This window comes from Bufo gargarizans, chromosome 9, assembly GCF_014858855.1.
Source record: "Bufo gargarizans isolate SCDJY-AF-19 chromosome 9, ASM1485885v1, whole genome shotgun sequence".
Lineage (NCBI taxonomy): Eukaryota > Metazoa > Chordata > Amphibia > Anura > Bufonidae > Bufo > Bufo gargarizans.
Genome location: NC_058088.1, coordinates 143605215 through 143632503, shown reverse-complemented (window position 1 = coordinate 143632503; position 27289 = coordinate 143605215). Strand labels below are relative to the sequence as shown.

The following is a 27289-nucleotide window of genomic DNA, read 5'->3' as shown; positions in this document are numbered from 1 at the left end:
GTTCAGGACCCGACTAGAGGGACGGCCATACTGGACCTAGTATTAACCAATAGGCCTGAGAGAACAACAGACATGCAGGTTGCCTGGGAAATAGTGACCACAAAGTAATAACCTTCCATTTATCATTCAAAAGAGCGTTTCTACAGGGAGGAACAAAAATACCAAACCAGGCCATTAGGCCTAACTAACTGGGTCAAATTTAAAAATACAGCCACAAAATGGGATATCTTTAAAAGCATCCTAAAATCTCATTGTGAGAGGCACATACCGTATGGGAATAAAAGGTTAAGGAACAAAAAGAAACCAATGTGGATAAACAGAACTGTAAAGAAAGCAATAAATGACAAAAAGAAAGCATATAAAACACTAAAACAGGAGGGTAGCACGGAAGCACTGAAAAACTATAAGGAAAAAAATAGAACATGTAAAAAACAAATAGAAATGGCCAAACTAGAGACCGAGAGATTAATTGCCAAATAGAGTAAAACTAACCCTAAAATGTTCTTCAATTATATCAATGTTAAAAAGTATAAATCTGAAGGTGTCGGCCCTTTAAAGAGTAATGAGGGGGAAGTCGCACAGAGCGACGAGGAGAAAGCAAAGCTGTTAAATATTTTTTTTCTCCAATGTATTCACTGAGGAAAATAAACTGTCAGATGACATGCCGAATGCAAAAATAAATTCCCAATTGAAAAGTGTCCTGTCTGACCCAGGAAGAAGTACAACAGCGACTTAAAAAGATTAAAATAGACAAATCGCCAGGACCGGATGGCATACACCCCCGTATCCTAAGGGAATTAAGTAATGTCATAGCCAGACCCTTATTTCTGATATTTGCGGACTCTATACTGACAGGGAATGTCCCACAGGATTGGCGCATGGCATATGTGGTGCCAATATTCAAAAAGGGTCCAAAAACAGAGCCTCGAAACTATAGGCCGGTAAGTTTAAAGAGGACCTTTCACCTTAAAATGAAAGTTAAACTAAAGATATAGCCTTACTTACATGCCCCCGGTATTGCTTACTCAGTCATTCATTTTTCAATCTGTGCCCCCGTTTGTCCGCGCTGCCCCCCGGAATATTTGCAGCTTTATATGCTAATGAGCCATTCAGCTCAACTGGGCGGGCCTTCAAAAGTTCTCCCGGGCGTGTCATTCTTCTCCCTGGCACGGAGCGCATCCAATCAGTGCGCCCCGCTCTTAGCCAGGGAGAAGACGCTCCAGTTCTCGCGAGATGGTGCAGGCTCCGGATGGATGAAATCGATCCAGTTCTCGCGAATCTTGCCAGAACTGGAGCGTCTTCTCCCTGGCTAAGAGCGGAGTGCGCTGATTGGATGCGCTCCGTGCCAGGGAGAAGAATGACACGCCCGGGAGAACTTTTGAAGGCCTGCCCAGTTGAGCCGAATGGCTCATTAGCATACAAGGCAGCAAATATTCTGGGGGGCAGTGCGGACAAACGGGGGCACAGATTGAAAAATGAATGACTGAGTAAGCAACTCCGGGGGCATGTAAGTAAGGCTATAACTTTCATTTTCAGGTGAAAGGTCCAGCATTCCGTAAGGAGACACAGTACCCCGGAGGGTCTCCAGTAATAGAGTAACAGGAGTTTGGAATGACACCGTGCACGCTCCTGGCACACAGCACTGGCCGTCCTAGGGGTGGCTCCCTGGACTGGGTGGGGTGGCAGGGTGTGGTCAGGGAGGAGATGGCTGCGAGCTAACAATGCAGGGGCACACTGGTGGCTAGCGTGGAGCCGAGCACGGGGCTATAGGAGCCCAGAAAACAAGTTCCTATAGATTGTATACATCGCTGCCCCGCCCCATAGCACACCCAGCACAGCCCGGGGAGGGAGAGGAGCCGCTCGTGTCCTGGCCGCAGACTGCGGCGATGCATCCGGAGGCGCAGGCGGTGAGTCCTCTGTTACCTGCACACTTTAACCCCTTCATTGCCACTAGCTGAGCGGCGCATTCACATGACAGGGTTTTATACAACAACCTATGATCTGTGAGGGACCGGGGAACAGCAGTGGCCTGTTACTGCACGAGACTCCATCTTGCTGCTTTTTAAAGGCACAGTGCACTTTAGAGGAGGGAACAGTGTGCATTGGCTGAATGTAAAGGATGAGTTAATCGATCCCAGCTGTTCATGGATCGAACAATGTGCACCCACAGAACGGGACATCCATAGGGAGCTTTATTGTGGGGTGTTGTGATTACTGGATAAGCTTCTATCCTCCAAGCCCTCTGGTTACTCAGTAAAATGTAGGTAGTACTGTGGCAGTGGAGATATGCTATTCACCTATAATATTCCTGTCCACTGGAGTCTCTGCAGGTCAAACCTTGATCAGAATTCCCCATTTCTGCTTTCGCTGTTGTATGTTTTACCCCTTATTCATGACAAAGCTTGAAAGCTGTGATAAGCCACGGTGCAAAGGTTTGTTTGAATAGTGGAAGTTAAAGGGGTTGTCCGACGTAACTAAGAACGCAGACTCTGTCAGGATAGTACAGTATGTACGAAAAATAAAACCGCAACACTCTCCTCCTGACTCCAGTGCCTTGGCATCTGTCCCTTTCAGACCAGAAGTGACAGCGGCCTGTTCTTGGCCCCGTGAACGCTTCTGCCAGTCACTTGCTCAAGAAGGGCACATCATTTCTGGTGATCGTGGGGGCTCTGACTGCTGGGCATTAGTGATCCCGAGTCCCCTCTCTAAGGGCTCTTTCACACCTGCGTTCTTTTCTTCCGGCATAGAGTTCCGTCGTCGGGGCTCTATGCCGGAAGAATCCTGATCAGTTTTATCCTAATGCATTCTGAATGGAGTGAAATCCGTTCAGGATGCATCAGGATGTCTTCAGTTCCGGAACGGAACGTTTTTTGGCCGGAGAAAATACAGCAGCATGCTGCGCTTTTTGCTCCGGCCAAAAATCCTGAAGACTTTCCGCAAGGCCGGATCCGGAATTAATGCCCATTGAAAGGCATTGATCCGGCCTTAAGCTAAACGTCGTTTCGGCGCATTGCCGGATCTGACGTTTAGCTTTTTCTCAATGGTTACCATGGCTGCCGGGACGCTAAAGTCCTGGCAGCCATGGTAAAGTGTAGTGGGGAACGGGGGAGCAGCATACTTACCATCCGTGCGGGCGCTCCAGAGTGACGTCAGGGCGCCCCAAGCGCATGGATGATGTGATCACATGGCACGTCATCCATGCGCATGGGGCGCTCTGACGTCACTCTGGAGCGCCCCGGGAGCCGCGCGGACTGTAAGTATACCGCTCCCCGCTCCTACTATGGCAACCAGGACTTTAATAGCGTCCTGGGTGCCATAGTGACACTGAAAGCATTTTGAAGACGGATCCGTCTTCAAATGCTTTCAGTTCACTTGCGTTTTTCCGGATCCGGCGTGTAATTCCGGCAAGTGGAGTACACGCCGGATCCGGACAACGCAAGTGTGAAAGAGGCCTTAATGGAGCAGTAGTGCCCCGACTGGTCCTTTGATGCATTCACTTCTGCAGGGCTGATGTAGACTGTGCTCTGTCAGCTCTATGAAAGATAAAAAAGGGGTATTCCGGTAAAGTAACTTAATTTTTGAAAAACTGCATTAAGGCTGCAAGCTGTGACCCAATCAGGACCTATACAAAGAGCTTCAATTTACCTTACAATCCATTTGTCTAGCTCCTGTGTGAGTCTGCAGCACACAGAGTATCGTGGTGCCTGATCTTCACTCACAAAACTTAAAAGACTACAATCCCTACAATCCCTAGCTTTCCTGCTGTGAGTGTTGATGTCTATTGATTGGCTACCTGATATACAGTGCGGTCACGCCCCCCACACTCAGTAATCACCAGCACACTGACACGCCCTTTGTCTCACAAAACATTTAGCTAGAGAAGTGATAGCAACACACTGAGCATGCTCGACCTGACAAAGGCTCAGAACTACAGGTCGATGCCATGGTAATTTATAGGAAACACAGGGGGTAGCAGAGGAAGAAAACTACTTTTATAACTACTGAACGGTAAATATGTAATATTTACATTATTTTAGGTAATTATTGATGATGAATTAGTCTAAAACATAAGTTATATTTATGGTAACCAGAATACCCCTTTAAAGAGCTTGTCTCTGTCTGATTGGTCAGGGGTCTGACCGCTAGGGGCCCTGCCGATCACGAGAATGAGGGTCCATGCCCCCCTTTTGAATGGCAAGGCATGCCTACTGCTCCATTCAACTCTATTGACGGCTGGAGATGGCCGAGTACAACCACTTGACCATCGCCGGCAGCCCCATAGAGCTGAATTTAGAGGAAGCATGACCAACGCTATTCACACATGGGGTAGCCTGGGCCCACATTCTCTTGAGCATTCTGGGGACCCTGCCAACCAGGCAATTATTCCCTTATCCTGTGGATGGGGAATACATTGTTCTAACAGGACAACCGCTGGATTATTTATTTGAATTTATTTCTCTAAAATGTATTAATGAAATATAAAACAATCATTAATTACCATTCAAAATATTGGCAAGTGTTATGAAATGTAGAGAATAAATAATACAGGGGCACATAATCTTCATTTGATCCAGTCTCTTTAATGGAACGGTGGACTCCCATAGACGCTGCTTCTCTATTCAGATTGGAGACTTGGGAGACCCCTTGTACTATGGGTTACTGGGGGGTCTTGGTCATATCCCCTGTGATCTTTATCACTAGTGGATAGGTCATAAATACTTTTGTGGAGCAGGTCCTATAAAGCGGTTCTCTCAGCAAATGGCATTTATGTAGACAAAGTTTAAACAAGGCACTTGCTAATGTAATGTGATTGTCCATATTGTCTCCTTTGCTGGCTTGATTCATTTTTCAATCCATACTCTGCTCGGTTCCAGGGGGGCACACTGTAGCAAAAAGAGCTGACCTCTCTGAAGTCTTGGCGCATGCACAGCAGTATGGTCATACCCTCTGGAACCAAGCAGTGTAAAATGCGAAGGAAAAATGAATCCGGCCAGCAAAGCGAGCAATATGGACAATCACAATACATTAGCAAGTGCCTTGTATTAACTTTCTATACATGAGAAATGCCATTAGCTGAAGTGAGTCAACCTCTTTAACCCCTTGAAAGGGGTATTTTGGTATTGCTGACCTATTCTCAGGATAAGCCATCAATATCTTATCGGCAGGGGTCTGATACCTTGCACCCAGCGGTCGCACTACATTTTTTGGCGGTGTTACTGTTATTCCATTACAGTGATGCCCAAAAAGTATACTTTTATGTGTTGATACTACTTTTGCTCAATAATAGCACTTTTCATTATGCTGCTGCATTCCAAGAGCCACAAATTCACTTTTGTGTTGTTGTAGCCATACAAGGGCTTGTTTTTTGCAATGTGCTTTTCATTGGTACCATTCTTTGGGGGTACATTGGACATATTGGTTAACACAAATTTTTTGGGGCAAGAGTGAATAGGGAAAAAAACTAATATATATATATTTATATATATATATATATATATATATATATTTTTTTTTTTCACAGCCTGATCCAGCTCAAATGCCAACAGTTGGTTAAACAAAAAACGTTGCACACAAAGTTTTTTTGTCCGTTCGAAACCCGACATTAATGGAACTCATTGCCGTCAAATGGGGATCCAGCGGTAAAATGGAGGATTCGGCAGGCTATTCCGGCACAGAGCAAATGGAGATGTAATTGAGGCCTTAGCATCAAACAATACGTCCTGCGTTTTTTTTTTTTTTTTTTTTAATCATCAGTTTGCTTTAGCTCTGTTAGAAATAGTTTTTTTTTTTTTGGGACTGGAGAAAAAGTACTGCATGCAGGACTTTTTCTCCTGTCAAAAATAAGGCTACTTTCACACTTGCGCTTTCCCTTTCCGCTATTGAGATCCATCACTGAACGAAACGGAATGCACAAGAATGCATTCCGTTCCATTTGGCTGTGTCCTCATCGCGGACAGAATCTGTTATGACTCACAATGTAAGTCAATGGAGATGAATCCATTTTCTCTGACACAATGGAAAACGGATCCGTCCCCAATGACTTTAAATGGATTTCATGACGGATCCGTCTTGGCTATGTTAAAGATAATACAACCTGCTCCGTTCATAATGAATGCAGACGGTTGTATTATCAGAACAGAAGCGTTTTTGCTGATCCATGACAGAACCAGCAAAACCGCTGGTGTGAAAGTAGCCTAACTGATCTCTGACGGAATTGATGCAAACTGATCATTAACTGATGCTCAAAATAAAAGATCCATTGTATTATGTCTTTTATAGCCAAGATGGATCCATCATTAACACCATTGAAAGTCCATGGGGGATGGACCCGTTTTCTGTTGCGTCAGAGAAAACTGATCCGTTCCCATTGGCTTAAATTGTGTGTCAGGACGGATCCGTCTTGTTCCACATCGCGGACAGAAAAATTCTTCTTGCAGCGTTATTCTGTCTGTGATGGGAGCGCAACCAAATGGAATGGAATGCATTCTAATGCATTCAGTTTCAATCAGTTCGGTTTTGTTCCCACGATGAATGGGGACAAAGCAGAAACGTTTCCCCCCCGCTATTGAGATCCTATGAAAGATCTCAGTAGTGGAATTGAAAACGTTAAGTGTGAAAGTAGCCTTAGGCCTCTTTCACTCTAGCATTTTTGCTGGATCCGGCAGGGTTCAGCAAAAACTATTCCGTTACTGATAATACAACCATCTGCATCCATTATGAACGGATCTGGTTGTATTATCTTTAACATAGCCAAAGTGGATCTATCATGAACTCCATTGAAAGACAATGGGGGATGGATCAGTTTTCTATTGTGTTAGAGAAAACTAATCCATCCCCATTGACTTGCATTGTGCGTCTTGCTCTGCAACCCGTGACGGAAAGAAAACCGCAGCATGCTGCAGTTTGCTGTCCGGTATGAGAACGCAACCAAACAGAATGGAATGCATTTTGGAGCATTCCGTTCTGTTCAGTTAGGCTTTGACAATGAATGGGGACAAAGCTGAAGCGTTTTAATCCGCTATTGAGATACTATGACTGATCTTAATAGCGGAATTGAAAACGCTAGTGTGAAAGTAGCCTTAAAGAGGATGTCCGTGTTCAGAGCTGAACCCAGACATTCCTCCATCCCCCCCCCCCCCCTCGCCTATGACGGCACCCTTGGATAGTCCGCCCTCTCTGCAGAACAGGAAACTACAACCACTTCAAAAGGAGGGATCAACCCCCTACACGCCAGTTCTGTTTCCTGTCCTAAGGGACAGGGTTGGATATATCACAGTCATGAGAAATTTAAGGAGTTGCGGCCGCCCCATGCATTGAATTATAAGGAGGGCTTACCCAGCGGCGTAAGACTTCTGTGGAAGCCGCTGCAGAGACTGAGCCTCTGACTCTTCCTCACACTCTGGTCCCTTCTCGGTTTGGGAGGTTCGCATGCCTCCCGGACACGCGGACCTCTGCTGCCGTGTCCGCATGTTCTGCTGCCGGCGTTTGACGGTACTTCCGGGTTCCGGCAGTATGAGGAAGTGCGATGCTGTAGACCAGAAGTGGGAGGAGTCGGTGCGCGCCCTCCAGAGTTAAAGTTCAGCCAGCTCATACTGCTAGCCGGAGAAGAAGCTAGCAGTCTGTTTCTCCATATTGCGTACTACAGCGCATGACCATGAAGCAGACACAGCGCGCAGATCCCACTGAAACCACCAATGAATCTTCGGTACCAGGGTGGGATAGGAGGGGTGAATACCCCATAAACTCTTGATTGCAGTTTTCTTATGGGGCTATTCTGTATCTATGTCTCCAAGGAGAGTAAAAGGGGCTCCAGGTCTAAAGATAGAGTGTGTGCTATATGTAAGAAAAAGTTATCCTCGGGCTGGGGAGAGCCTATCTGTCAGACCTGTGTAAGCAAGTTATTGGCGGATGAGGCCCCTTCTCTTATGACCAGTCTTAAACAAATGATCCGGGATGAAGTTAAAGAGTCAGTAAAGGAGTCGGTTAACAGCCTCTTAGAAGGTCGCCCCAGCACCTCTGCAGCCACCTCTATCCCCCCCCCCCCCCCTCCAGCGATCAGGAATTACTATCAGGATTGGAGGAAGAGGGAGAAAGAAAAGGGGGGGGGGGGGATAGGGCCCCAAAATTAGATGCCCCAGTCGCCAAGATTTCCAAAAAAGTGGCCTTTCCCTTTAAAGACACAGGTTCCCTAAAAGACCCCATGGATAGAAGGGCAGAAATGTATTTAAAAAAGAGCTGGGAGGCTATGGCAGGAGCCTTTAGACCTGCTATTGCGGCCACTTCCGTGGCTAGATCCCTAAAAGTTTGGATGAAAGATTTAGAGAGTCATATAAAAGAAGGAACCTCTAGAGAGCAACTGTTGTCTTCATTTCCCACTATTTTTAGTGCCATTGATTTTCTAGCCGATGCATCGGCGGATTTGTAAAAATTTTCTGCTAGAGCTTCCGCCCTATCTAGTTCAGCACGTAGAGCCATTTGGTGGAAGGATTGAAAGGGAGATTCTACCTCCAAGGCCAAACTATGCACTATTCCATGTCAGGGATAATTTTTGTTTGGCCCGGTCTTAGATGATTTATTTGAGAAGGCCTCAGACAGAAAGAAGGGGTTCCCTTCCACCAGTCAACAACCTCCTAAGAGACCCTTCCGTTCTTAGACAAATAGGGGTGGTTATAAGAGAAAGGAGGTGTCTATGTAGACTTCAGGTACTACCAGAAGGTCTAAGGGATATCTTTTTTTTCCGGAGTAGAGGCCTCAAAGAAGCAGCCACAATGAATCAAGGACCCCGGTAGGAGGTCGGCTTTCTCACTTCGCAGAACTGTGGCAGAAAATATCAAACGGCGCATGAATAATATCCATCCTAAGGGAAGGTTACAGGATAAATTTTCTGAGATTGCCGCCAGCAAGATTCTTTATAACAGATTATCGCTCAAGTCCTCAGAAACAGGCAGCCATAGTCTCAGCGGTATCTTCCCTATTAGAAAATAATGTTCTGTTGGAAGTCCCAGTGCAAGAAAGAGCAAAAGGGTTTTATTAAACCCTCTTTTTTTGTAAAGAAGCTGAATGGTTCCTATTGTACAATAATAATTTTGAAACTTATGAACAAATTTCTAGTCTACGAGAGATTTCGTATGGAAACGATCAAGTCGGTGATTTTAAATCTGTTTCCAAATTGTTTTATGGCATCCCTGGATCTCAGGGATGCCTACTACCATGTCCCTATACATCCCAGTTACCAAAAGTACCTAAGGGTAGCGGTTCAGTTAGAGGACAGGATCCTGCACGTGCAATTTCGGGCGCTCCCCTTCGGGTTGTCCGCAGAAATGATGGCCCATTTGAGGGAGAAGGATTTGGTTGTTATCCCATATCTGGACGATTTTCTCCTTCTCGCTGACATTCAAACAGCTGGAGGAACAGATTTTATGGTTCAGGGAAGTATTGGACAGATTAGGATGGGATCTAAACATTGAGAAGTCCAGTCTAATTCTGAGTCAAGTGTGCACCTTTTTGGGGATGACCCTAGATTCCACGTCACAGATGTGCCTGCTTCCCCTTCAGATCAGATCCAGAGTTCAGTACCCGTTTTTCCATCAGTCTGTTTCCCTAAGACAAGCCATGTCAGTTTTAGGGCTTATGACAGCTGCCGTGCCGGGGGTGGAATGGGCCCAGTTCCACTCGAGATCACTCCAACTGCAAATTCTGGAAGTCTGAGACAGGAGTCCTTTGTCTCTGGACTCGGAGATTCATTTATCGCCCCAGGTGCTTTCCTCGCTGGAGTGGTGGATGAATCTATCAAACCTCTGGGGGGGGGGAGTTCCGTAGCAGAGACAAGATGTCTTACTCCTGACCACGGATGCAAGTCCTTACGGATGGGGGGACCCATATAGAATCCCTTCTTCTTCAGGGTTCTTGGGATCCAGAGATTTAGTCTCAATCTCACAATTTCATGGATCTATACGCTATCTGGATAGCCTTGAAGGAGAGTCTCCAAGTAATAAGAGGCAGGAATGTAAACATTGCAGTGGCATACATCAACAGACAGGGAGGTACCAGATCCCCGAGTAAAATGTCTCTCAGTCAGAAGATCTTTTGTCTGGCAGAAGATTCTCTTTTTTCAATTTCTGCATCTGAGAGGAAGGGACAATGTGAAAGCAGAATTCTTAAGCCGCTATCATCTGCATCAAGGAGAATGGTCTTTGGACCAGCAGATATTCAACAGGATAGTTGCCTTATGGGGTCTTCCAGTGACAGAACTCTTTGCCACCAAAAACAACAGAAAGGTAAAGAGGTTTCCAGAATAGGATCCAGCAGGTGTGGATGCTCTAGCTCAGTCATGGAGAGAGGGACTTCTTTATGCTTTTCCCCCATTAAAATTGTTGCCAAGAGTCCTGAAAAAGATAAGGAGGAGAGTGCTCTAGTCATCGTGATAGCACCCTTCTGGCCCAGGAGGGTTTGGTTTTCTGGCTCTGCAGAATGTCAGTTGTCTCCCCTTGGGTTCTTCCTGTCTTCCTGGGATTTCTAGCTCAGGGTCCCATCTTTCACCCAGTGGTAGAGAATCTTCATTTGACTGCCTGGCTTTTGAAAGGCAGATTTTAAGGAAGAAAGGGTTGTCAGAGATGGTAGTGAACACTCTATTGGCAAGTCGTAAGAGAGTTACATCCAAGATCTACTTGCGTGTTTGGAAGGCCTTTTGTATTTTCGCTAATAAACCAATAAATGTACTAGAAGCGGCTGATTTACCTCTAGTGTTAGATTTTCTACAATAAGGTTGGAGGAGGAAGCTTATGCCTAGTACTTTAAAGGTACAAATTTTGGCCTTTAAGTGCTCTTTTTGAGTTCAAACTGGCTGAGCACCCTTGGATAAAAAAAAATTATAACAGCAGTCTCAAAGTTAGCTCCAGTCCATAAAGTTAATATTCCTCCATGGGATCAAAGCCTGCTACTTTCTGCCTTACATCAGATCCCTTTGAACCCATTCAGGAAATCTCCATAAAGGTTTTAACATTAAAATTGTCCTTTTTACTAGCTATTACATCAGCTAGGAGAGTGAGTGAGATTTCTATTGAAAACCCTTATTTTAATATTTTGGAGGGTCGGGTGATAATTTCACCAGATCCTTCATTTTTACTGAAGGTTTCCATAGCATCATCACCACGGCATACAAGGAGATTGACCACTGACCTCTGTAGGGGGCAGTAACAGAGAAAGGATTAAATTCCTACAGAGGACAGGGCAGCGAAAGGTCTCCTTGTATGCAGGGAGATGACGCTACGATGTTACCTTTCAGGATTTCTCCCTTGCCATCCTGCAGTCCTGGTACTAACGCTGGGCAGGGGAAGGATCGGGAGGACTCGCTCCGGTCCTATCTGGAGCCTGCTCCCGGGGTATTCTATTTTTTATTTATTTTTTACAAAGCAAAACCCAGCTTCCACAGAGGATTTGGAAGTTCTTATGTGTCCTTTAGCCACACTCTTGGTAATATACTCTCTCATGGTCGTTCTTTAGGGTCCAGAAAGGTTATACAGCCTAGATTTGGGAAACTTAGCTCCAGGAATAAGGTTGCCGATGCAGAGGTAAATCCTGGCATCCACTTTCAGAAAATACATCGGAAAAATCTGATATAAAAGAGGGTAATGTTTTAGTGGTTAAAGCAGAAAAAGACGTATTCAGACAATTATCGACGCGATAATCACCCCAATCCGGAATCTGTCTATTTTGCCAATTGATGGTTGGATTATGCTTGCTTAACCATGGTAAACCCAGAACCAACGGAGCAGGGAGACCTTCCATCACAAAACACGAGATGAACTCCTGATGAAAGCCACCCACTCATAATCGGATGTCATGCAACATCTGAGACAAAACACTTCTGAGTTAGAGGAGCAGAATCGATGGCAAAAAACTGAAATGTTTTTCTCTATGCACTCGGTGACAACCCGTGCATATGGACAAACTTCAACAAAGACCTGTGAAACACATTATGGCTCTTCCAGGCTTGCGGAAGATCCAGACGAAACGCAACCAAATTAACAATGGCCGAGATTTTGTAAGGACCAATAAATCTTGGGCCCAACTTCCAAGAAGGTGCTTTCAACTTAATGTTCTTAGTGGACAACCGCACCAAATCGCCCACACACAGGTCCGGTCCAGTCATACGTCCCTTGTCAGCCATCCGTTTATATCTTTCACACATATTTTATTATTATTTTTTTAAATTAGTTTGAATCTTCCGCCAGATAGAAGAGAATCTCTCCTTCAGGTATACCAGAAGATTCAGTCCCAGAAAAAGCACCAAACTGAGGGTGAAAACCATATGTGCCAAAAAATGGTGACTTAGCAATGGACTCCTGTCTACGGTTATTCAAGGCAAACTCGGCCGATGACAAAAACGAAGACCACTCTTCTTGATTGTCAGTGACAAAACACCTCAAATAAGTCTCCAGGTTCTGGTTGGTGTGCTCAATTTGTCTATTCGACTGAGGATGGCAAGCCGAAGAGAGAGACAACTGAATACCCAGATGAGTACAAAACACCTTCCAAAACCTGGAATCAAATTGCATCCCCCTATCAGACACAACATCAGAGGGGATGCTGTGTAATTTCACAATGTTATCAACAAACATCTGAGCCAGAGTTTTAGCACTGGGCATACCAGACAATGGTACAAAGTGAGCCATCTTACTGGAGCGGTCCACCACCACCAAAATCACAGTTTTCCCAGAGGAACTTGGTAAATCAGTGATGAAGTCCATGGACAAATGCGCCCAAGGACAGGACAGGATGGACAAAAGAAGAGGAGATCCTGAAGGCTGGGTGTGAGCCACCTTAGCATGTGCACAGGTCTCACAATCTGCTACATAGCCCTCAACACATTTACGCAAACCTGGCCACCAAAATCTCGGAGAAATAAGATCCACCGTGGATCTACTCCCAGGGTGTCCCGCAAGGACAGTATCATAATGTTCCTTAAACACCTTGTGTCGAAGTTCAGAAGGAACATGGGGAGTGGAGGCAAAACATTCCTTTATAGCAGATAAAGCCTGTAATGATTCTTCCGACCAGACTGAGAAGTCCACACACTTCAGTCAAATGCTTGACAATAGTGGAATAATTCAGGATACATTTTCTGTAGTAATTAGTAAAACCCAAAAACCGCATCAGAACTTTCTGATTCTCCGGCCGATCCCATTCTAGTACTGCACGGACCTTTTTCAGGATCCATGCGAAAACCTGAGGCAGAAAGTAAGTAACCCAGAAACTGCAGCTCCTGGACAGCTAAGACACATTTCTCCAACTTATCGATCCTTCGGGAGAATAAATTGTAAGCTACCGTATTTTTCGCCGTATAAGACGCACTTTTTCTTCCCCCAAAATGGGGGGAAAATGCCCCTGCGTCTTATACGGCGAATGCAGTCAGTTTTACATCGCTGGCAGCGATGTAAAGCGAGCGGGGACTCGGGGAGGGACTGGGAGGAGGAGCTGGGGCCGGCAATAGCGGCGGGGAGGTGCAGTCACTGTACTAAAGGCCCGCCCCGCCGCTCCGGTGTACTAATAAAATATGTCATATTCAATTAATGGTTATTAAATATGCCCCTTTATGCCTAATAGTACCTTAAATCCTAAGCGCATCCGTACAATGCAGGCCGGGCGGGCGGCAGCGTAACTCCCTGATGTCACGTGCCTGCGCCGCCTACTTTATGAATGAAGCAGGCGGCGCAGGCAAGTGACGTCAGTGAGTGATGCGCCGCGCCGGCTGCCCGGCCTGCCGGCATTGTACTGAAGCGCTTAGGATTTAAGGTACTTTTAGGAATAAAGAGGCATATTTAATAACTATTAATTTAATAAGAATTATTATATTAGTATACTGGAGCGGCGGGGGATCTGTGGATGGCACAGTTATGGGCTGGGAGGGTCTGTGGATGACACATGTATAACAGTGCCATCCACAGATCCCCCCCCCCCCTGTAACAGTGCCAGCCACAGATCCCCCCATAACAGTGTCCGTCATCCACAGTTCCCCCATAACAGTGTCCGTCATCCACAGTTCCCCCCATAACAGTGTCCGTCATCCACAGATCCCCCCATAACAGTGTCCGTCATCCACAGATCCCCCCCATAACAGTGTCAGTCATCCACAGATCCCCCCATAACAGTGTCCGTCATCTACAGATCCCCCCATAACAGTGTCCGTCATCTACAGATCCCCCCATAACAGTGTCCGTCATCTACAGATCCCCCCATAACAGTGTCCGTCATCCACAGATCCCCCCATAACAGTGTCCGTCATCCACAGATCCCCAGTAATAGTGCCATCCACAGACCACCTAGTTCCAAACCCACAGCACACCTTTTGGTTAAAAATATTTTTTTTCTTATTTTCCTCCCCAAAAACCTAGGTGCGTCTTATACGGCGAAAAATACGGTAATACTTTTCTTAAATGATCCTGATGAGTCTCCATATCGGGTGAGTAAATTAGTATGTCATCGAGGTAAATAACAACAAACCTCCCTACCAAATGATAAAAAAATGTCATTGATAAAGTGCTGGAAGACTGCCGGTGCATTAGTCAAACCAAAGGGCATTACCAGGTTCTCGAAGTGGCCCTCAGGGGTATTGAACGCAGTCTTCCATTCATACCCCTTCCCTGATTCTTATCAGATTATAAGCCCCTCTTAAAGCCAACTTGGAAAACACCTTAGCTCCGCCAATCTGATCAAATAAATCCAGGATCAAGGGAAGAGGATAAGGATCACTGACAGTTCCCGGAAATCTAGACATGGTCTTTAATTATTTGTTTATATATTTTATTTTATTTATTTTTTAACAAAAAAGAAGCCAGCTGCCATAGGTGGCTTAGATGGCCTAATATGCCCTTTTGTCAAACTCTTGGCAATATACTCCCGCATAGCTACTCTTTCTGGTTGGGAAAGATTATATAGCCAAGATTTTGGCAATTTAACTCTGAGAATAAGATTGATCGGACAATCATACTCTCGGTGAGGGGGTAGCTCCTGATCTCCACCCTCAGAGAAAACGTCAGCAAAAACAGAACTAAGGTATCACCTTAGTGGAAACCATAGAAATAGATGCGCTGAAATAGTTGTCTACACAAAAATCACTCCAATTACTGATTTGTCTAGTTTGCCAATCAATGGTAGGGTTATGTTTGATCAACCATGGTAAACCCAGTACCAGAGTAGCAGGCAAACCTTTCAGAACAAAACAAGAAATGGACTCAACATGAGAATCGCCCACCCTCAAATGAATATCCTGCACGATATGAGTTAGATACTTTTGCAAGAGAGGAGCGTAATCAATAGCTAATACTGATATCTCTTTGCTTAATGCGCTTGTTAAAAACCCATGATTCTAAACAAATTGATAATCAACAAGGTTATCCCCTGCACCACTGTCCACAAATACTTCTAACTCAATATTTTCTGAGTCTAGCGCCACCATGGGGCAGGAGAAATCGGGTACTGCAGGTAGAATACAAATATACCTTTTCTGATTCCCCATTCACACTACCAAGGGTAATGGAACTCGTTTTATTGGGGGAAAAAACCCTCCCTTTTTTTTTTTTTTCACTTTGAAGCTTCCTAAAAGGACACACATTAATGAAATTGTCCTTCTTTACCACAGAAGAAACAGAATCTTCTCTGACCTCTAGAGTTCCTATTACCAGGGCAACAAGAGACCTTACCTAACTGCATAGGTTCATCCCCAGGCACTGGTTCAAGTGTCACTGTGCCCCGAGGGACAGGAGGAAAACTTTCTCCACATGATAGTGCATCCTGGTTGAGGGGAACCTTGCACCTCTCCCTCAGGTGTCTATCAATCTGAACGGCTAGGGACATGGCCGCCTCCAAAGTATCAGGGTTTTCATGAAATGCAAGGGCGTCTCTTCGTCTTTCAGACAGCCCCTGACAAAACTGACTGCAGAGGGCTGGGTCATTCCACTCAGAGTCAGTTGCCCATCTTCTAAATTCAGCATAATGTGACTCAGCAGAACATTCTCCCTGACTGCGTAGCGCAGCTTAGATTCAGCCAGAGAGACCCGGTCTGGATCATCATAAATCAGGCGCAGGGCTCTGAAAAATGAATCCACCGATCGGAAGGACAGAGAACCGATCGGCAGAGAAAAGTCCTAAGACTGAGCATCACCTTTTAGCAGAGAAATGATAATCCCCACTCTTTGATTTTCGTCTCCAGATGAGATCAGACGTAGATTAAAATTCAATCTACAAGATTACCTGAACCAAACAAAGTTATCACTTCCCCCAGAAAACCTATCAGGGAGAGCAACCTTAGGTTCAAGGCTGGCATAGTTCCCACCAGCGGAGCTAGACGCTAGGATTTTCTGACACAGTGCAACAGAATTACGGAGGTCAGCTACCTCCTAAAATAATTCCTGCATGCGATCCACCAATGCATCAACAGCCTCCATTTTGCAAGGAAAAAAAATGACTGTATGACTGGTTTATAATGTGAGGGAAGGGAAGTAAACCAAAAGCAACAACACACCAGGCTAGGGCCCCAAAGCTAGGGAACAGGGAAGGGTCACCACCTGACAATCCCTGAGTCTTTACCGGACTGCTGAAAACATGAGCAAATCCTAATGGTGGAAGTGCTCATGCGCTGGAACCTAAGCCTAGCTGAAACTGCAGCTTAGAACTCCTGAAGCAAATATAAACGGCAAGGACAATAGTGAGAGGAGGGTTTAAATAACACCACTAAATAACTAATGAGCAGAACCTGTGGGCAGGTAGGATCAAAGAGAAACAGAACAATCTGTCAGACTCACGTGTAGCAAGTCTGTCAGATCTTCTCAGGCCTCAAAGGGCAGGGCGTGACACTAATAATCCTTGACAAAACTGACTATGGAGAGCCGGATCATTCCACTCAGTATCCGTAGCCCACCTCATAAACTCAGAGCGATAGATCTCAGCAGAACGCTCTCCCTGACGAAGGCCACGTAACTTGGTCTCTGCCAGGGAGGTCCGGTCCGGGTCATCTTAAATGAGACCTAGAACTCTGAAAAATTCATCCACCAACCGGAGGGACTGCGATCTGGTCGGCAGAGAAAAAGCCCAAGACTGAGCATCCCCTTTAAGCAACAAAATTACTACACCAACTCTCTGACTCTCATCCCCAGATGAGTGTGGACGTAGCTTAAAATACAATTTGCGCGCCTCCTCTGAACAAAATGAAATTATCACTTTCCCCCCAGAGAATCTGTCCGTAGGGCCACACTTGGTTCAGGACAGGCCTGGTAACCACCACTAGGACCAGCAGCCTGTGGTCTCAGGATCTGTGAGACGGTTGTGCGAAGGTCAGCTACCTCCAAAAGACAGCCCCTTTAGCTTTTCCGCCAGTGCAGCGATAGGGTCCATGGCTGTACTGACAGAAGCAAAAAAGTGTGGGATGGATTGAGGACATGGGGCATGGAACTCTGGGAAGGCTGGATCACCCAGATCTGCTGCATGCAGGCATGTCAATCGGCAGCCAGCCCTGTGATATCACAGTCCTATAAATACGGGAGCCATTTTACATTCTGCCATTTTCCAGCATTCAGAGTACAAGGACTGATGTGTTAAGGCGCTAGGGACAGCAATTGGAAAAACCTGATTGTGGGGAAAAAAGACAGAAAAAACGATTTATAAGTGCAGGGAAAGGATAGGGAGGAATCATTTCAAAGCATCTTAGTTCAGGGAGAAACGTCAGAAGGCGCTAGGGACATTGATAGGAAAGTGATTTACAAGTGCAGGGAACGATTATTTGGGGATCCAAATAGTCATTATATAGCTCTATCATTCCAGCTTTTTGTTATTGGGCTGTAAGTGCTATGTTGAAAAGCCCTTAGAGACTTATATCTTAGTATCTTATTCAGTACTACAAGAAAAATATATATACGCATTTCACTTCTGCAGTTATTTCTGGTGAAAGCGTATAGGGGCATATTTCAGTACAACAAGAAATATATAGCTTGACAAAGGAGAAGCCGGCCTCCAGGAGGAATGTGTACGGCACTGTTTAATTTTTTTCTAGTCAAAGTATATAGTGGCCTAATTCAGTGCAACAAGAAATATATCTTCTCAGTACACTGCTGCAGTTATTTCTGGTGAAAGTGTATAGGGTCGTATTTCTGTACTTCAAGAAATATATGCAGTTCACTCTTTAATTTACAGTGGATAAAAAAAATCTACATGCCACTGTTTAAAATGTCAGGTTTGTGTGATGTAAAAAAAATGAGACAAAGATAAATGATTTCAGAACTTTTTCCACCTTTTTAATGTGACCTATAATCTGTACAACTCAATTGAAAAACAAACTGAAATCTTTTAGGTAGAGGGAAGAAAAAATATAAAAATAAAATATGGTTACATAAGTGTGCACACACTTAGACTAATACTTTGTTGAAGCACCTTTTGATTTTATTGCAGCACTCAGTCTTTTGGGGTCTGAGTCTATCAGCATGGCACATTTTGATTTGGCAAGATTTGCCCACTCTCTTCTTTGCAAAAACACTCCTAATCTGTCAGATTGTGATGGCATCTCCTGTGCACAGCCTGCTTCAGATCACCCCACGGATTCAGGTCTGGGCTCTGGCTGGGCCATTCCAAAACTTTTCTTCTGGTGAAGCCATTCCTTTTGTTGATTTTGGTGGATGTATGCTTTGGGTCATTGTCATGCTGAAAGATGAAGTTCCTCTTCATGTTCAGCTTTCTAGCAGAAGCCTGAAGGTTTTGTGCCAATATTGACTGGTATTTGGAACTGTTCATAATTCCCTCTAGCTTAACTAAGGCCCCAGTTCCAGCTGAAGAAAAACAGCCCCAAAGCATGATGCTGCCACCAACATGCTTCACTGTGGGTATGGTGTTCTTTTGGTGATGTGCAGTGTTGTTTTTGCACCAAACATATCTTTTGGAATTATGGCCAAAAAGTTCAACCTTGGTTTCATCAAACCATAACACCTTTTCCTGGCTTGGATGTTTTTCTTCGTAAGAAAAGGCTTTCGTCTTGCCACTCTACCCCAAAGCCCAGACATATGAAGAATATGGGAGATTGTTGTCACGTGTACCACACAGCCAATACTTGCCAGATATTGCTGCAGCTCCTTTAATGTTGCTGTAGGCCTCTTTGTAGACTCCCAGACCAGTTTTCTTCTCGTCTTTTCATCAATTTTGGAGGGACGTCCAGTTCTTGGTAATGTCACTGTTGTGCTATATTGTCTTCAATGTGTTCCATGGTATATCTAGTGCCTTTAGAAATTCTTTTGTATCCTTCTCCTGACTGATACCTTTTAACAATGAGATCCCTCGGATACTTTGGAAGCTCTCTGTGGACCATGGCTTTTGCTGTGGGATGCGACTGAGAAAATTTCAGGAAAGACCAATTAGAACAGCTGAACTTTTATTTGGGGTTAATCAGAGGCACTTTAAATGATGGCAGGTGTATGCTGACTCCTATTTAACATGATTTTGAATGTGATTGCTTAATTCTGAGCACAGCTACATCCCAAGTTATAAGAGGGTGTGCACACCACATTATTTTTATTTTTTTTCCTCCACCTAAAAGATTTCAGCTTGTTTTTCAATTGAGTGGTGGAGTTTATAGGTCACAAAGGTGGAAAAAAATCTGAAATGGGCAGTCTCCATTGCTTCGCAGGGACAGGGAGGGCCTAATAGGTTTCCACTGACAACTATGGGAATTGATATGGATGGCGCCACAGACACCCTATATCCATTTGTAGGGAGAGACTAGTTGTTAGAGACCCAGTATTAGTCTCCCCCATCCCTAGTTCCTGGTTATCATTGGCGCAGCGAATGGTGTTTATCACTTATAGTTAGGATTTATTTGCATACTATTGAAAGTTATGTTTTAAAAGGTATCTATTTGGATTATTTTTCAGAAGAAAAAGGAGATTTATTTTATTTATTTTTTTAAAGTAGTTGAACAAAAAAAAACTATTCAAGTTTGGTATCGCCACATCGAGTCGCAGAATAAGGACGTCAGGTAATTTTTAGTGATGTCAAAACTGTGATTGTTTTTGTTTTGCCACACAAAGAATTTTTTCCCCGTTTTCCAAGAATTGCTCCTAGCCTACATGGTAAATCAATACAACGGAGGACAAACCCTTTATGTGTTAGGGGGTCTGGCAGAGATCCGGCCGCATTCCGGCAAAAATGTGAAAATCAGCCGGACGCAAACTGCTGCATGCTGTGGTATGTGTTCAGCTGATTCTTGCAGTTTTTGCCAGATCAGGCGGCCGGATTTCCGGGTCGCAGATGTGAAAGTGGCCTTGCCTGTTTTTCTGCATTGATTACTAATAAAACATGGTCTTATCTGATTTTCTACCATTCCTCCCTTAACCCCTTTGGGACACAGCCTTATTTCACCTTAAAGGGCTTCTGTCACCCCACTAAACCGTTTTTTTTTTTGTTTACTTATAATCCCTATACTGTGATTTATGCCTACATAATCTATATAATAATTTGGTCCTGTAGATTTTGTTTAAAACGTGCTTTTAAAATATGCAAATTACCTTGCTACCAGCAAGTAGGGCGGCTACTTGCTGGTAGCAGCTGCATCCTCCGATCCTAAAGACGCCCCCTCCGCATGTTGATTGACAGGGCCAGGGAACGGTATCGTTCTCTGCTGGCCCTGTTTGAATTCAAAATCTCGCGCCTGCGCCGTACCTGTCTTCAATCGGCGCAGGCGCACTGAGAGACCGCTCCATCCTCAATGCGCCTGCGCCGGGTGTAGATGTGACGTCATCGGCACAGGCGCATTGAGGATGGAGCGGCCGAGCGAGCGGCCGCCTCTCAGTGTGCGTGCGCCGACTGAATACCGTTACGGCGCAGGCGTGAGATCTTGATAGCAGACAGGGCCAGCAGAGGACGATCCCGTTCCCTGGCCCTGTCAATCAACATGCGGAGGGGGCGTCTTTAGGATCGGAGGATGCGGCTGCTACCAGCAAGTAGCCGTCCTACTTGCTGGTAGCAAGGTAATTTGCATATTTTAAAAGCACGTTTTAAACAAAATCTACTGGACCAAAATGATTAATTGGATTATGTAGGCATAAATCGCAGTATAGGGATTATAAGTAAACAAAAACAAAAAAAATAAACGGTTTAGTGGGGTGACAGAAGCCCTTTAACCACTTCAGCCCCGCTAGGTGAAACCCCCTTCATGACCAGGCCACTTTTTACACTTCGGCACTACACTCCTTTCACCGTTTATCGCTCGGTCATGCAACTTACCACCCAAATGAATTTTACCTCCTTTTCTTCTCACTAATAGAGCTTTCATTTGGTGGTATTTTATTGCTGCTGACATTTTTACTTTTTTTGTTATTAATCAAAATGTAACGATTTTTTTGCAAAAAAATGACATTTTTCACTTTCAGCTGTGAAATTTTGCAAAAAAAACGACATCCATATATAAATTTTTTGCTAAATTTATAGTTCTACATGTCTTTGATAAAAAAAAAAATGTTTGGGCAAAAAAAAAAATGGTTTGGGTAAAAGTTATAGCATTTACAAACTATGGTACAAAAATGTGAATTTCCGCTTTTTGAAACGGCTCTGATTTTCTGAGCACCTGTCATGTTTCCTGAGGTTCTACAATGCCCAGACAGTAGAAAACCCCCACAAATGACCCCATTTCGGAAAGTAGACACCCTAAGGTATACGCTGATGGGCATAGTGAGTTCATAGAACTTTTTATTTTTTGTCACAAGTTAGCGGAAAATGATGATGATTTTTTTTTTTTTTTTTTTTTCTTACAAAGTCTCATATTCCACTAACTTGCGACAAAAAATAAAAAATTCTAGGAACTCGCCATGCCCCTCACGGAATACCTTGGGGTGTCTTCTTTCCAAAATGGGGTCACTTGTGGCGTAGTTATACTGCCCTGGCAATTTAGGGGCCCAAATGTGTGAGAAGAACTTTGCAATCAAAATCTGTAAAAAATGACCGGTGAAATCCGAAAGGTGCACTTTGGAATATGTGCCCCTTTGCCCACCTTGGCATCAAAAAAGCGTCACACATCTGGTATCGCCGTACTCAGGAGAAGTTGGGGAATGTGTTTTGGGCTGTCATTTTACATATACCCATGCTGGGTGAGAGAAATATCTTGGCAAAAGACAACTTTTCCAATTTTTTTATACAAAGTTGGCATTTGACCAAGATATTTTTCTCACCCAGCATGGGTATATGTAAAATGACACCCCAAAACACATTGCCCAACTTCTCCTGAGTACGGCGATACCAGATGTGTCACACTTTTTTGCTGCCAAGGTGGGCAAAGGGGCACATATTCCAAAGTGCACCTTTCGGATTTTGCAGGGCATTTTTTACACATTTTGATTGCAAAGTTCTTCTCACACATTTGGGCCCCTAAATTGCCAGGGCAGTATAACTACGCCACAAGTGACCCCATTTTGGAAAGAAGACACCCCAAGGTATTCCGTGAGGGGCATGGCGAGTTCCTAGAATTTTTTATTTTTTGTCGCAAGTTAGTGGAATATGAGACTTTGTAAGGAAAAAAGAAAAAAAAAGAAAAATCATCATTTTCCGCTAAATTGTGACAAAAAATAAAAAATTCTAGGAACTCGCCGTGCCCCCCACGGAATACCTTGGGGTGTCTTCTTTCCAAAATGGGGTCACTTGTGGCGTAGTTATACTGCCCTGGCAATTTAGGGGCCCAAATGTGTAAGAAGTACCTTGAAATCAAAATGTGTAAAAAATGGCCTGCGAAATCCGAAAGGTGCCCCTTTGCCCACCTTGGCTGCAAAAAAGTGTCACACATCTGGTATCGCCGTACTCAGGAGAAGTTGGGAAATGTGTTTTGGGGGGTCATTTTACATATACCCATGCTGGGTGAGAGAAATATCTTGGCAAAAGACAACTTTTCCCATTTTTTTATACAAAGTTGGCATTTGACCAAGATATTTCTCTCACCCAGCATGGGTATATGTAAAATGACACCCCAAAACACATTGCCCAACTTCTCCTGAGTACGGCGATACCACATGTGTGACACTTTTTTGCAGCCTAGATGCGCAAAGGGGCCCAAATTCCTTTTAGGAGGGCATTTTTAGACATTTGGATCCCAGACTTCTTCTCACACTTTCGGGCCCCTAAAAAGCCAGGGCAGTATAAATACCCCACATGTGACCCCACTTTGGAAAGAAGACACCCCAAGGTATTCAATGAGGGGCATGGCGAGTTCCTAGAATTTTTTATTTTTTTGCATAAGTTAGCGGATATTGATTTTTATTGTTTTTTTTCTCACAAAGTCTCACTTTCCGCTAACTTAGGACAAAAATTTCAATCTTTCATGGACTCAATATGCCCCTCACGGAATACCTTGGGGTGTCTTCTTTCCGAAATGGGGTCACATGTGGGGTATTTATACTGCCCTGGCTTTTTAGGGGCCCTAAAGCGTGAGAAGAAGTCTGGAATATAAATGTCTAAAAATGTTTACGCATTTGGATTCCGTGAGGGGTATGGTGCGTCCATGTGAGATTTATTTTTTGACACAAGTTAGTGGAATATGAGACTTTGTAAGAAAAAACAAAAACAAAAACAAACAAAAAATGTCCGCTAACTTGTGCCAAAAAAAATGGCTGAATGGAGCCTTACCAGGGGGGGGTGATCAATGACAGGGGGGGTGATCAATGACAGGGGGGTGATCACCCATATAGACTCCCTGATCACCCCCCCTGTCATTGATCACCCCCCCTGTAAGGCTTCATTCAGACGTCCGCATGATTTTTACGGATCCATGGATACATGGATCGGATCCACAGAACGCAGGCGGACGTCTGAATGGAGCCTTACAGGGGGGTTATCAATGACAGGGGGTGATCAGGGTAATCAGGGTGATCACCCCCCTGTCACTGATCACCCCCCCTGTAAGGCTCCATTCAGACGTCCGCATGATTTTTACGGATCCATGGATACATGGATCGGATCCACAGAACGCATGCGGACGTCTGAATGGAGCCTTACAGGGGGGTTATCAATGACAGGGGGTGATCAGGGTAATCAGGGTGATCACCCCCCTGTCACTGATCACCCCCCCTGTAAGGCTCCATTCAGACATCCGCATGATTTTTTACGGATCCATGGATACATGGATCGGATCCACAAAACGCATGCGGACGTCTGAATGGAGCCTTACAGGGGGGTTATCAATGACAGGGGGTGATCAGGGTAATCAGGGTGATCACCCCCCTGTCACTGATCACCCCCCCTGTAAGGCTCCATTCAGACATCCGCATGATTTTTTACGGATCCATGGATACATGGATCGGATCCACAAAACGCATGCGGACGTCTGAATGGAGCCTTACAGGGGGGTTATCAATGACAGGGGGTGATCAGGGTAATCAGGGTGATCACCCCCCTGTCACTGATCACCCCCCCTGTAAGGCTCCATTCAGACATCCGCATGATTTTTTACGGATCCATGGATACATGGATCGGATCCACAGAACGCATGCGGACGTCTGAATGGAGCCTTACAGGGGGGTTATCAATGACAGGGGGTGATCAGGGTAATCAGGGTGATCACCCCCCTGTCACTGATCACCCCCCCTGTAAGGCTCCATTCAGACGTCCGCATGATTTTTTACGGATCCATGGATACATGGATCGGATCCACAGAACGCATGCGGACGTCTGAATGGAGCCTTACAGGGGGGTTATCAATGACAGGGGGTGATCAGGGTAATCAGGGTGATCACCCCCCTGTCACTGATCACCCCCCCTGTAAGGCTCCATTCAGACATCCGCATGATTTTTTACGGATCCATGGATACATGGATCGGATCCACAAAACGCATGCGGACGTCTGAATGGAGCCTTACAGGGGGGTTATCAATGACAGGGGGTGATCAGGGTAATCAGGGTGATCACCCCCCTGTCACTGATCACCCCCCCTGTAAGGCTCCATTCAGACATCCGCATGATTTTTTACGGATCCATGGATACATGGATCGGATCCACAAAACGCATGCGGACGTCTGAATGGAGCCTTACAGGGGGGTTATCAATGACAGGGGGTGATCAGGGTAATCAGGGTGATCACCCCCCTGTCACTGATCACCCCCCCTGTAAGGCTCCATTCAGACATCCGCATGATTTTTTACGGATCCATGGATACATGGATCGGATCCACAGAACGCATGCGGACGTCTGAATGGAGCCTTACAGGGGGGTTATCAATGACAGGGGGTGATCAGGGTAATCAGGGTGATCACCCCCCTGTCACTGATCACCCCCCCTGTAAGGCTCCATTCAGACATCCGCATGATTTTTTACGGATACATGGATACATGGATCGGATCCACAGAACGCATGCGGACGTCTGAATGGAGCCTTACAGGGGGGTTATCAATGACAGGGGGTGATCAGGGTAATCAGGGTGATCACCCCCCTGTCACTGATCACCCCCCCTGTAAGGCTCCATTCAGACATCCGCATGATTTTTTACGGATCCATGGATACATGGATCGGATCCACAGAACGCATGCGGACGTCTGAATGGAGCCTTACAGGGGGGTTATCAATGACAGGGGGTGATCAGGGTAATCAGGGTGATCACCCCCCTGTCACTGATCACCCCCCCTGTAAGGCTCCATTCAGACGTCCGCATGATTTTTACGGATCCATGGATACATGGATCGGATCCGTAAAAATCATGCGGACGTCTGAATGGAGCCTGACAGGGGGGTGATCAATGACAGGGGGGTGATCAATGACAGGGGGTGATCAGGGAGTGTATATGGGTGATCACCCGCCTGTCATTGATCACCCCCCTGTAAGGCTCCATTCAGACGTCCGCATGATTTTTACGGATCCATGGATACATGGATCGGATCCGTAAAAATCATGCGGACGTCTGAATGGAGCCTGACAGGGCGGTGATCAATGACAGGGGGGTGATCAGGGAGTGTATATGGGTGATCACCCGCCTGTCATTGATCACCCCCCTGTAAGGCTCCATTCAGACGTCCGCATGATTTTTACGGATCCATGGATACATGGATCGGATCCGTAAAAATCATGCGGACGTCTGAATGGAGCCTGACAGGGGGGTGATCAATGACAGGGCGGTGATCAATGACAGGGGGGTGATCAGGGAGTTTATATGGGGTGATCAGGGGTTTATAAGGGGTTAATAAGTGACCGGGGGGGGGGGGGGGGTGTAGTGTAGTGTAGTGTTTGGTGGGACTGTACTGACCTACCTGAGTCCTCTGGTGGTCGATCCTAACAAAAGGGACCACCAGAGGACCAGGTAGGAGGTATATTAGACGCTGTTATGAAAACAGCGTCTAATATACCTGTTAGGGGTTGAAAAATTCGGATCTCCAGCCTGCCAGCGAGCGATCGCCGCTGGCAGGCTGGAGATCCACTCGCTTACCTTCTGTTCCTGTGAGCGCGCGCGCCTGTGCGCGCGCGTTCACAGGAAATCTCGCGTCTCGCGAGAGGACGCGTATATGCGTCCAGGAGGAGTAAAACAACCACCTCCCGGACGCATATACGCGTACGGCGGTCGGGGGGTGGTTAAGGACCAGGCAATTTTTTTGCAAATCTGACCAGTGGTGATGACTTTAAAACACTTTGACTTATCCAAGCCATTCTGAGATTGTTTTTTCGTCACATATTGTACTTCATGACACTGGTAAAATGAAGTAAAAAAAAAATCATTTTTATTTATTAAAAAAAGAAATTTACCCAAAATTTGTAAAAAAAAAAGTGCAAATTTCCAAGTTTCAATTTCTCTACTTCTATAATACATAGTGATACCTCCAAAAATAGTTATTACTTTACATTCCCCATATGTCTACTTCATGTTTGGATCATTTTGGTGATGTTTAATTTTTTTGGGGACATTACAAGGCTTAGAAGTTTAGAAGCAAATCTTGAAATTTTCAAAAACCCAATTTTTAGGGACCAGTTCAGGTCCGAAGTCACTTTGTGAGGATTACATAATAGAAACCACCCAAAAATGACCCCATTCTAGAAACTACACCCCTCAAGGTATTCAAAACTGTTTTTACAAACTTTGTTAACCCTTTAGGTGTTGCACAAGAGTTATTGTCAAATGGGGATGAAATTTGAGAATTTCATTTTTTTTGCCAAATTTTCCATTTTAACCCATTTTTTCCACCAACAAAGCAAGGGTTAACAGCCAAACAAGACTGTATCTTTATTGCCCTGACTCTGCCGTTTACAGAAACACCCCATATGTGGTTGTACACTACTGTACGGCCACACG

The 27289-nt window shown here is 45.1% G+C and overlaps 1 protein-coding gene across 1 annotated transcript in view; it reads left to right on the top strand.

Moving 5' to 3' along the window:
• Positions 1 to 1698: 1698 nt before the first annotated feature.
• KLF8 (Kruppel like factor 8) overlaps positions 1699 to 27289 on the top strand; it is a 141521-nt gene continuing 115930 nt past the window's right edge. The window contains exon 1 of the mRNA XM_044268654.1: positions 1699 to 1907. Within this exon, the coding sequence (XP_044124589.1) occupies positions 1887 to 1907 (21 nt within the window). The 5' untranslated portion in view covers positions 1699 to 1886. The remainder of the gene's footprint in view (positions 1908 to 27289) is intronic.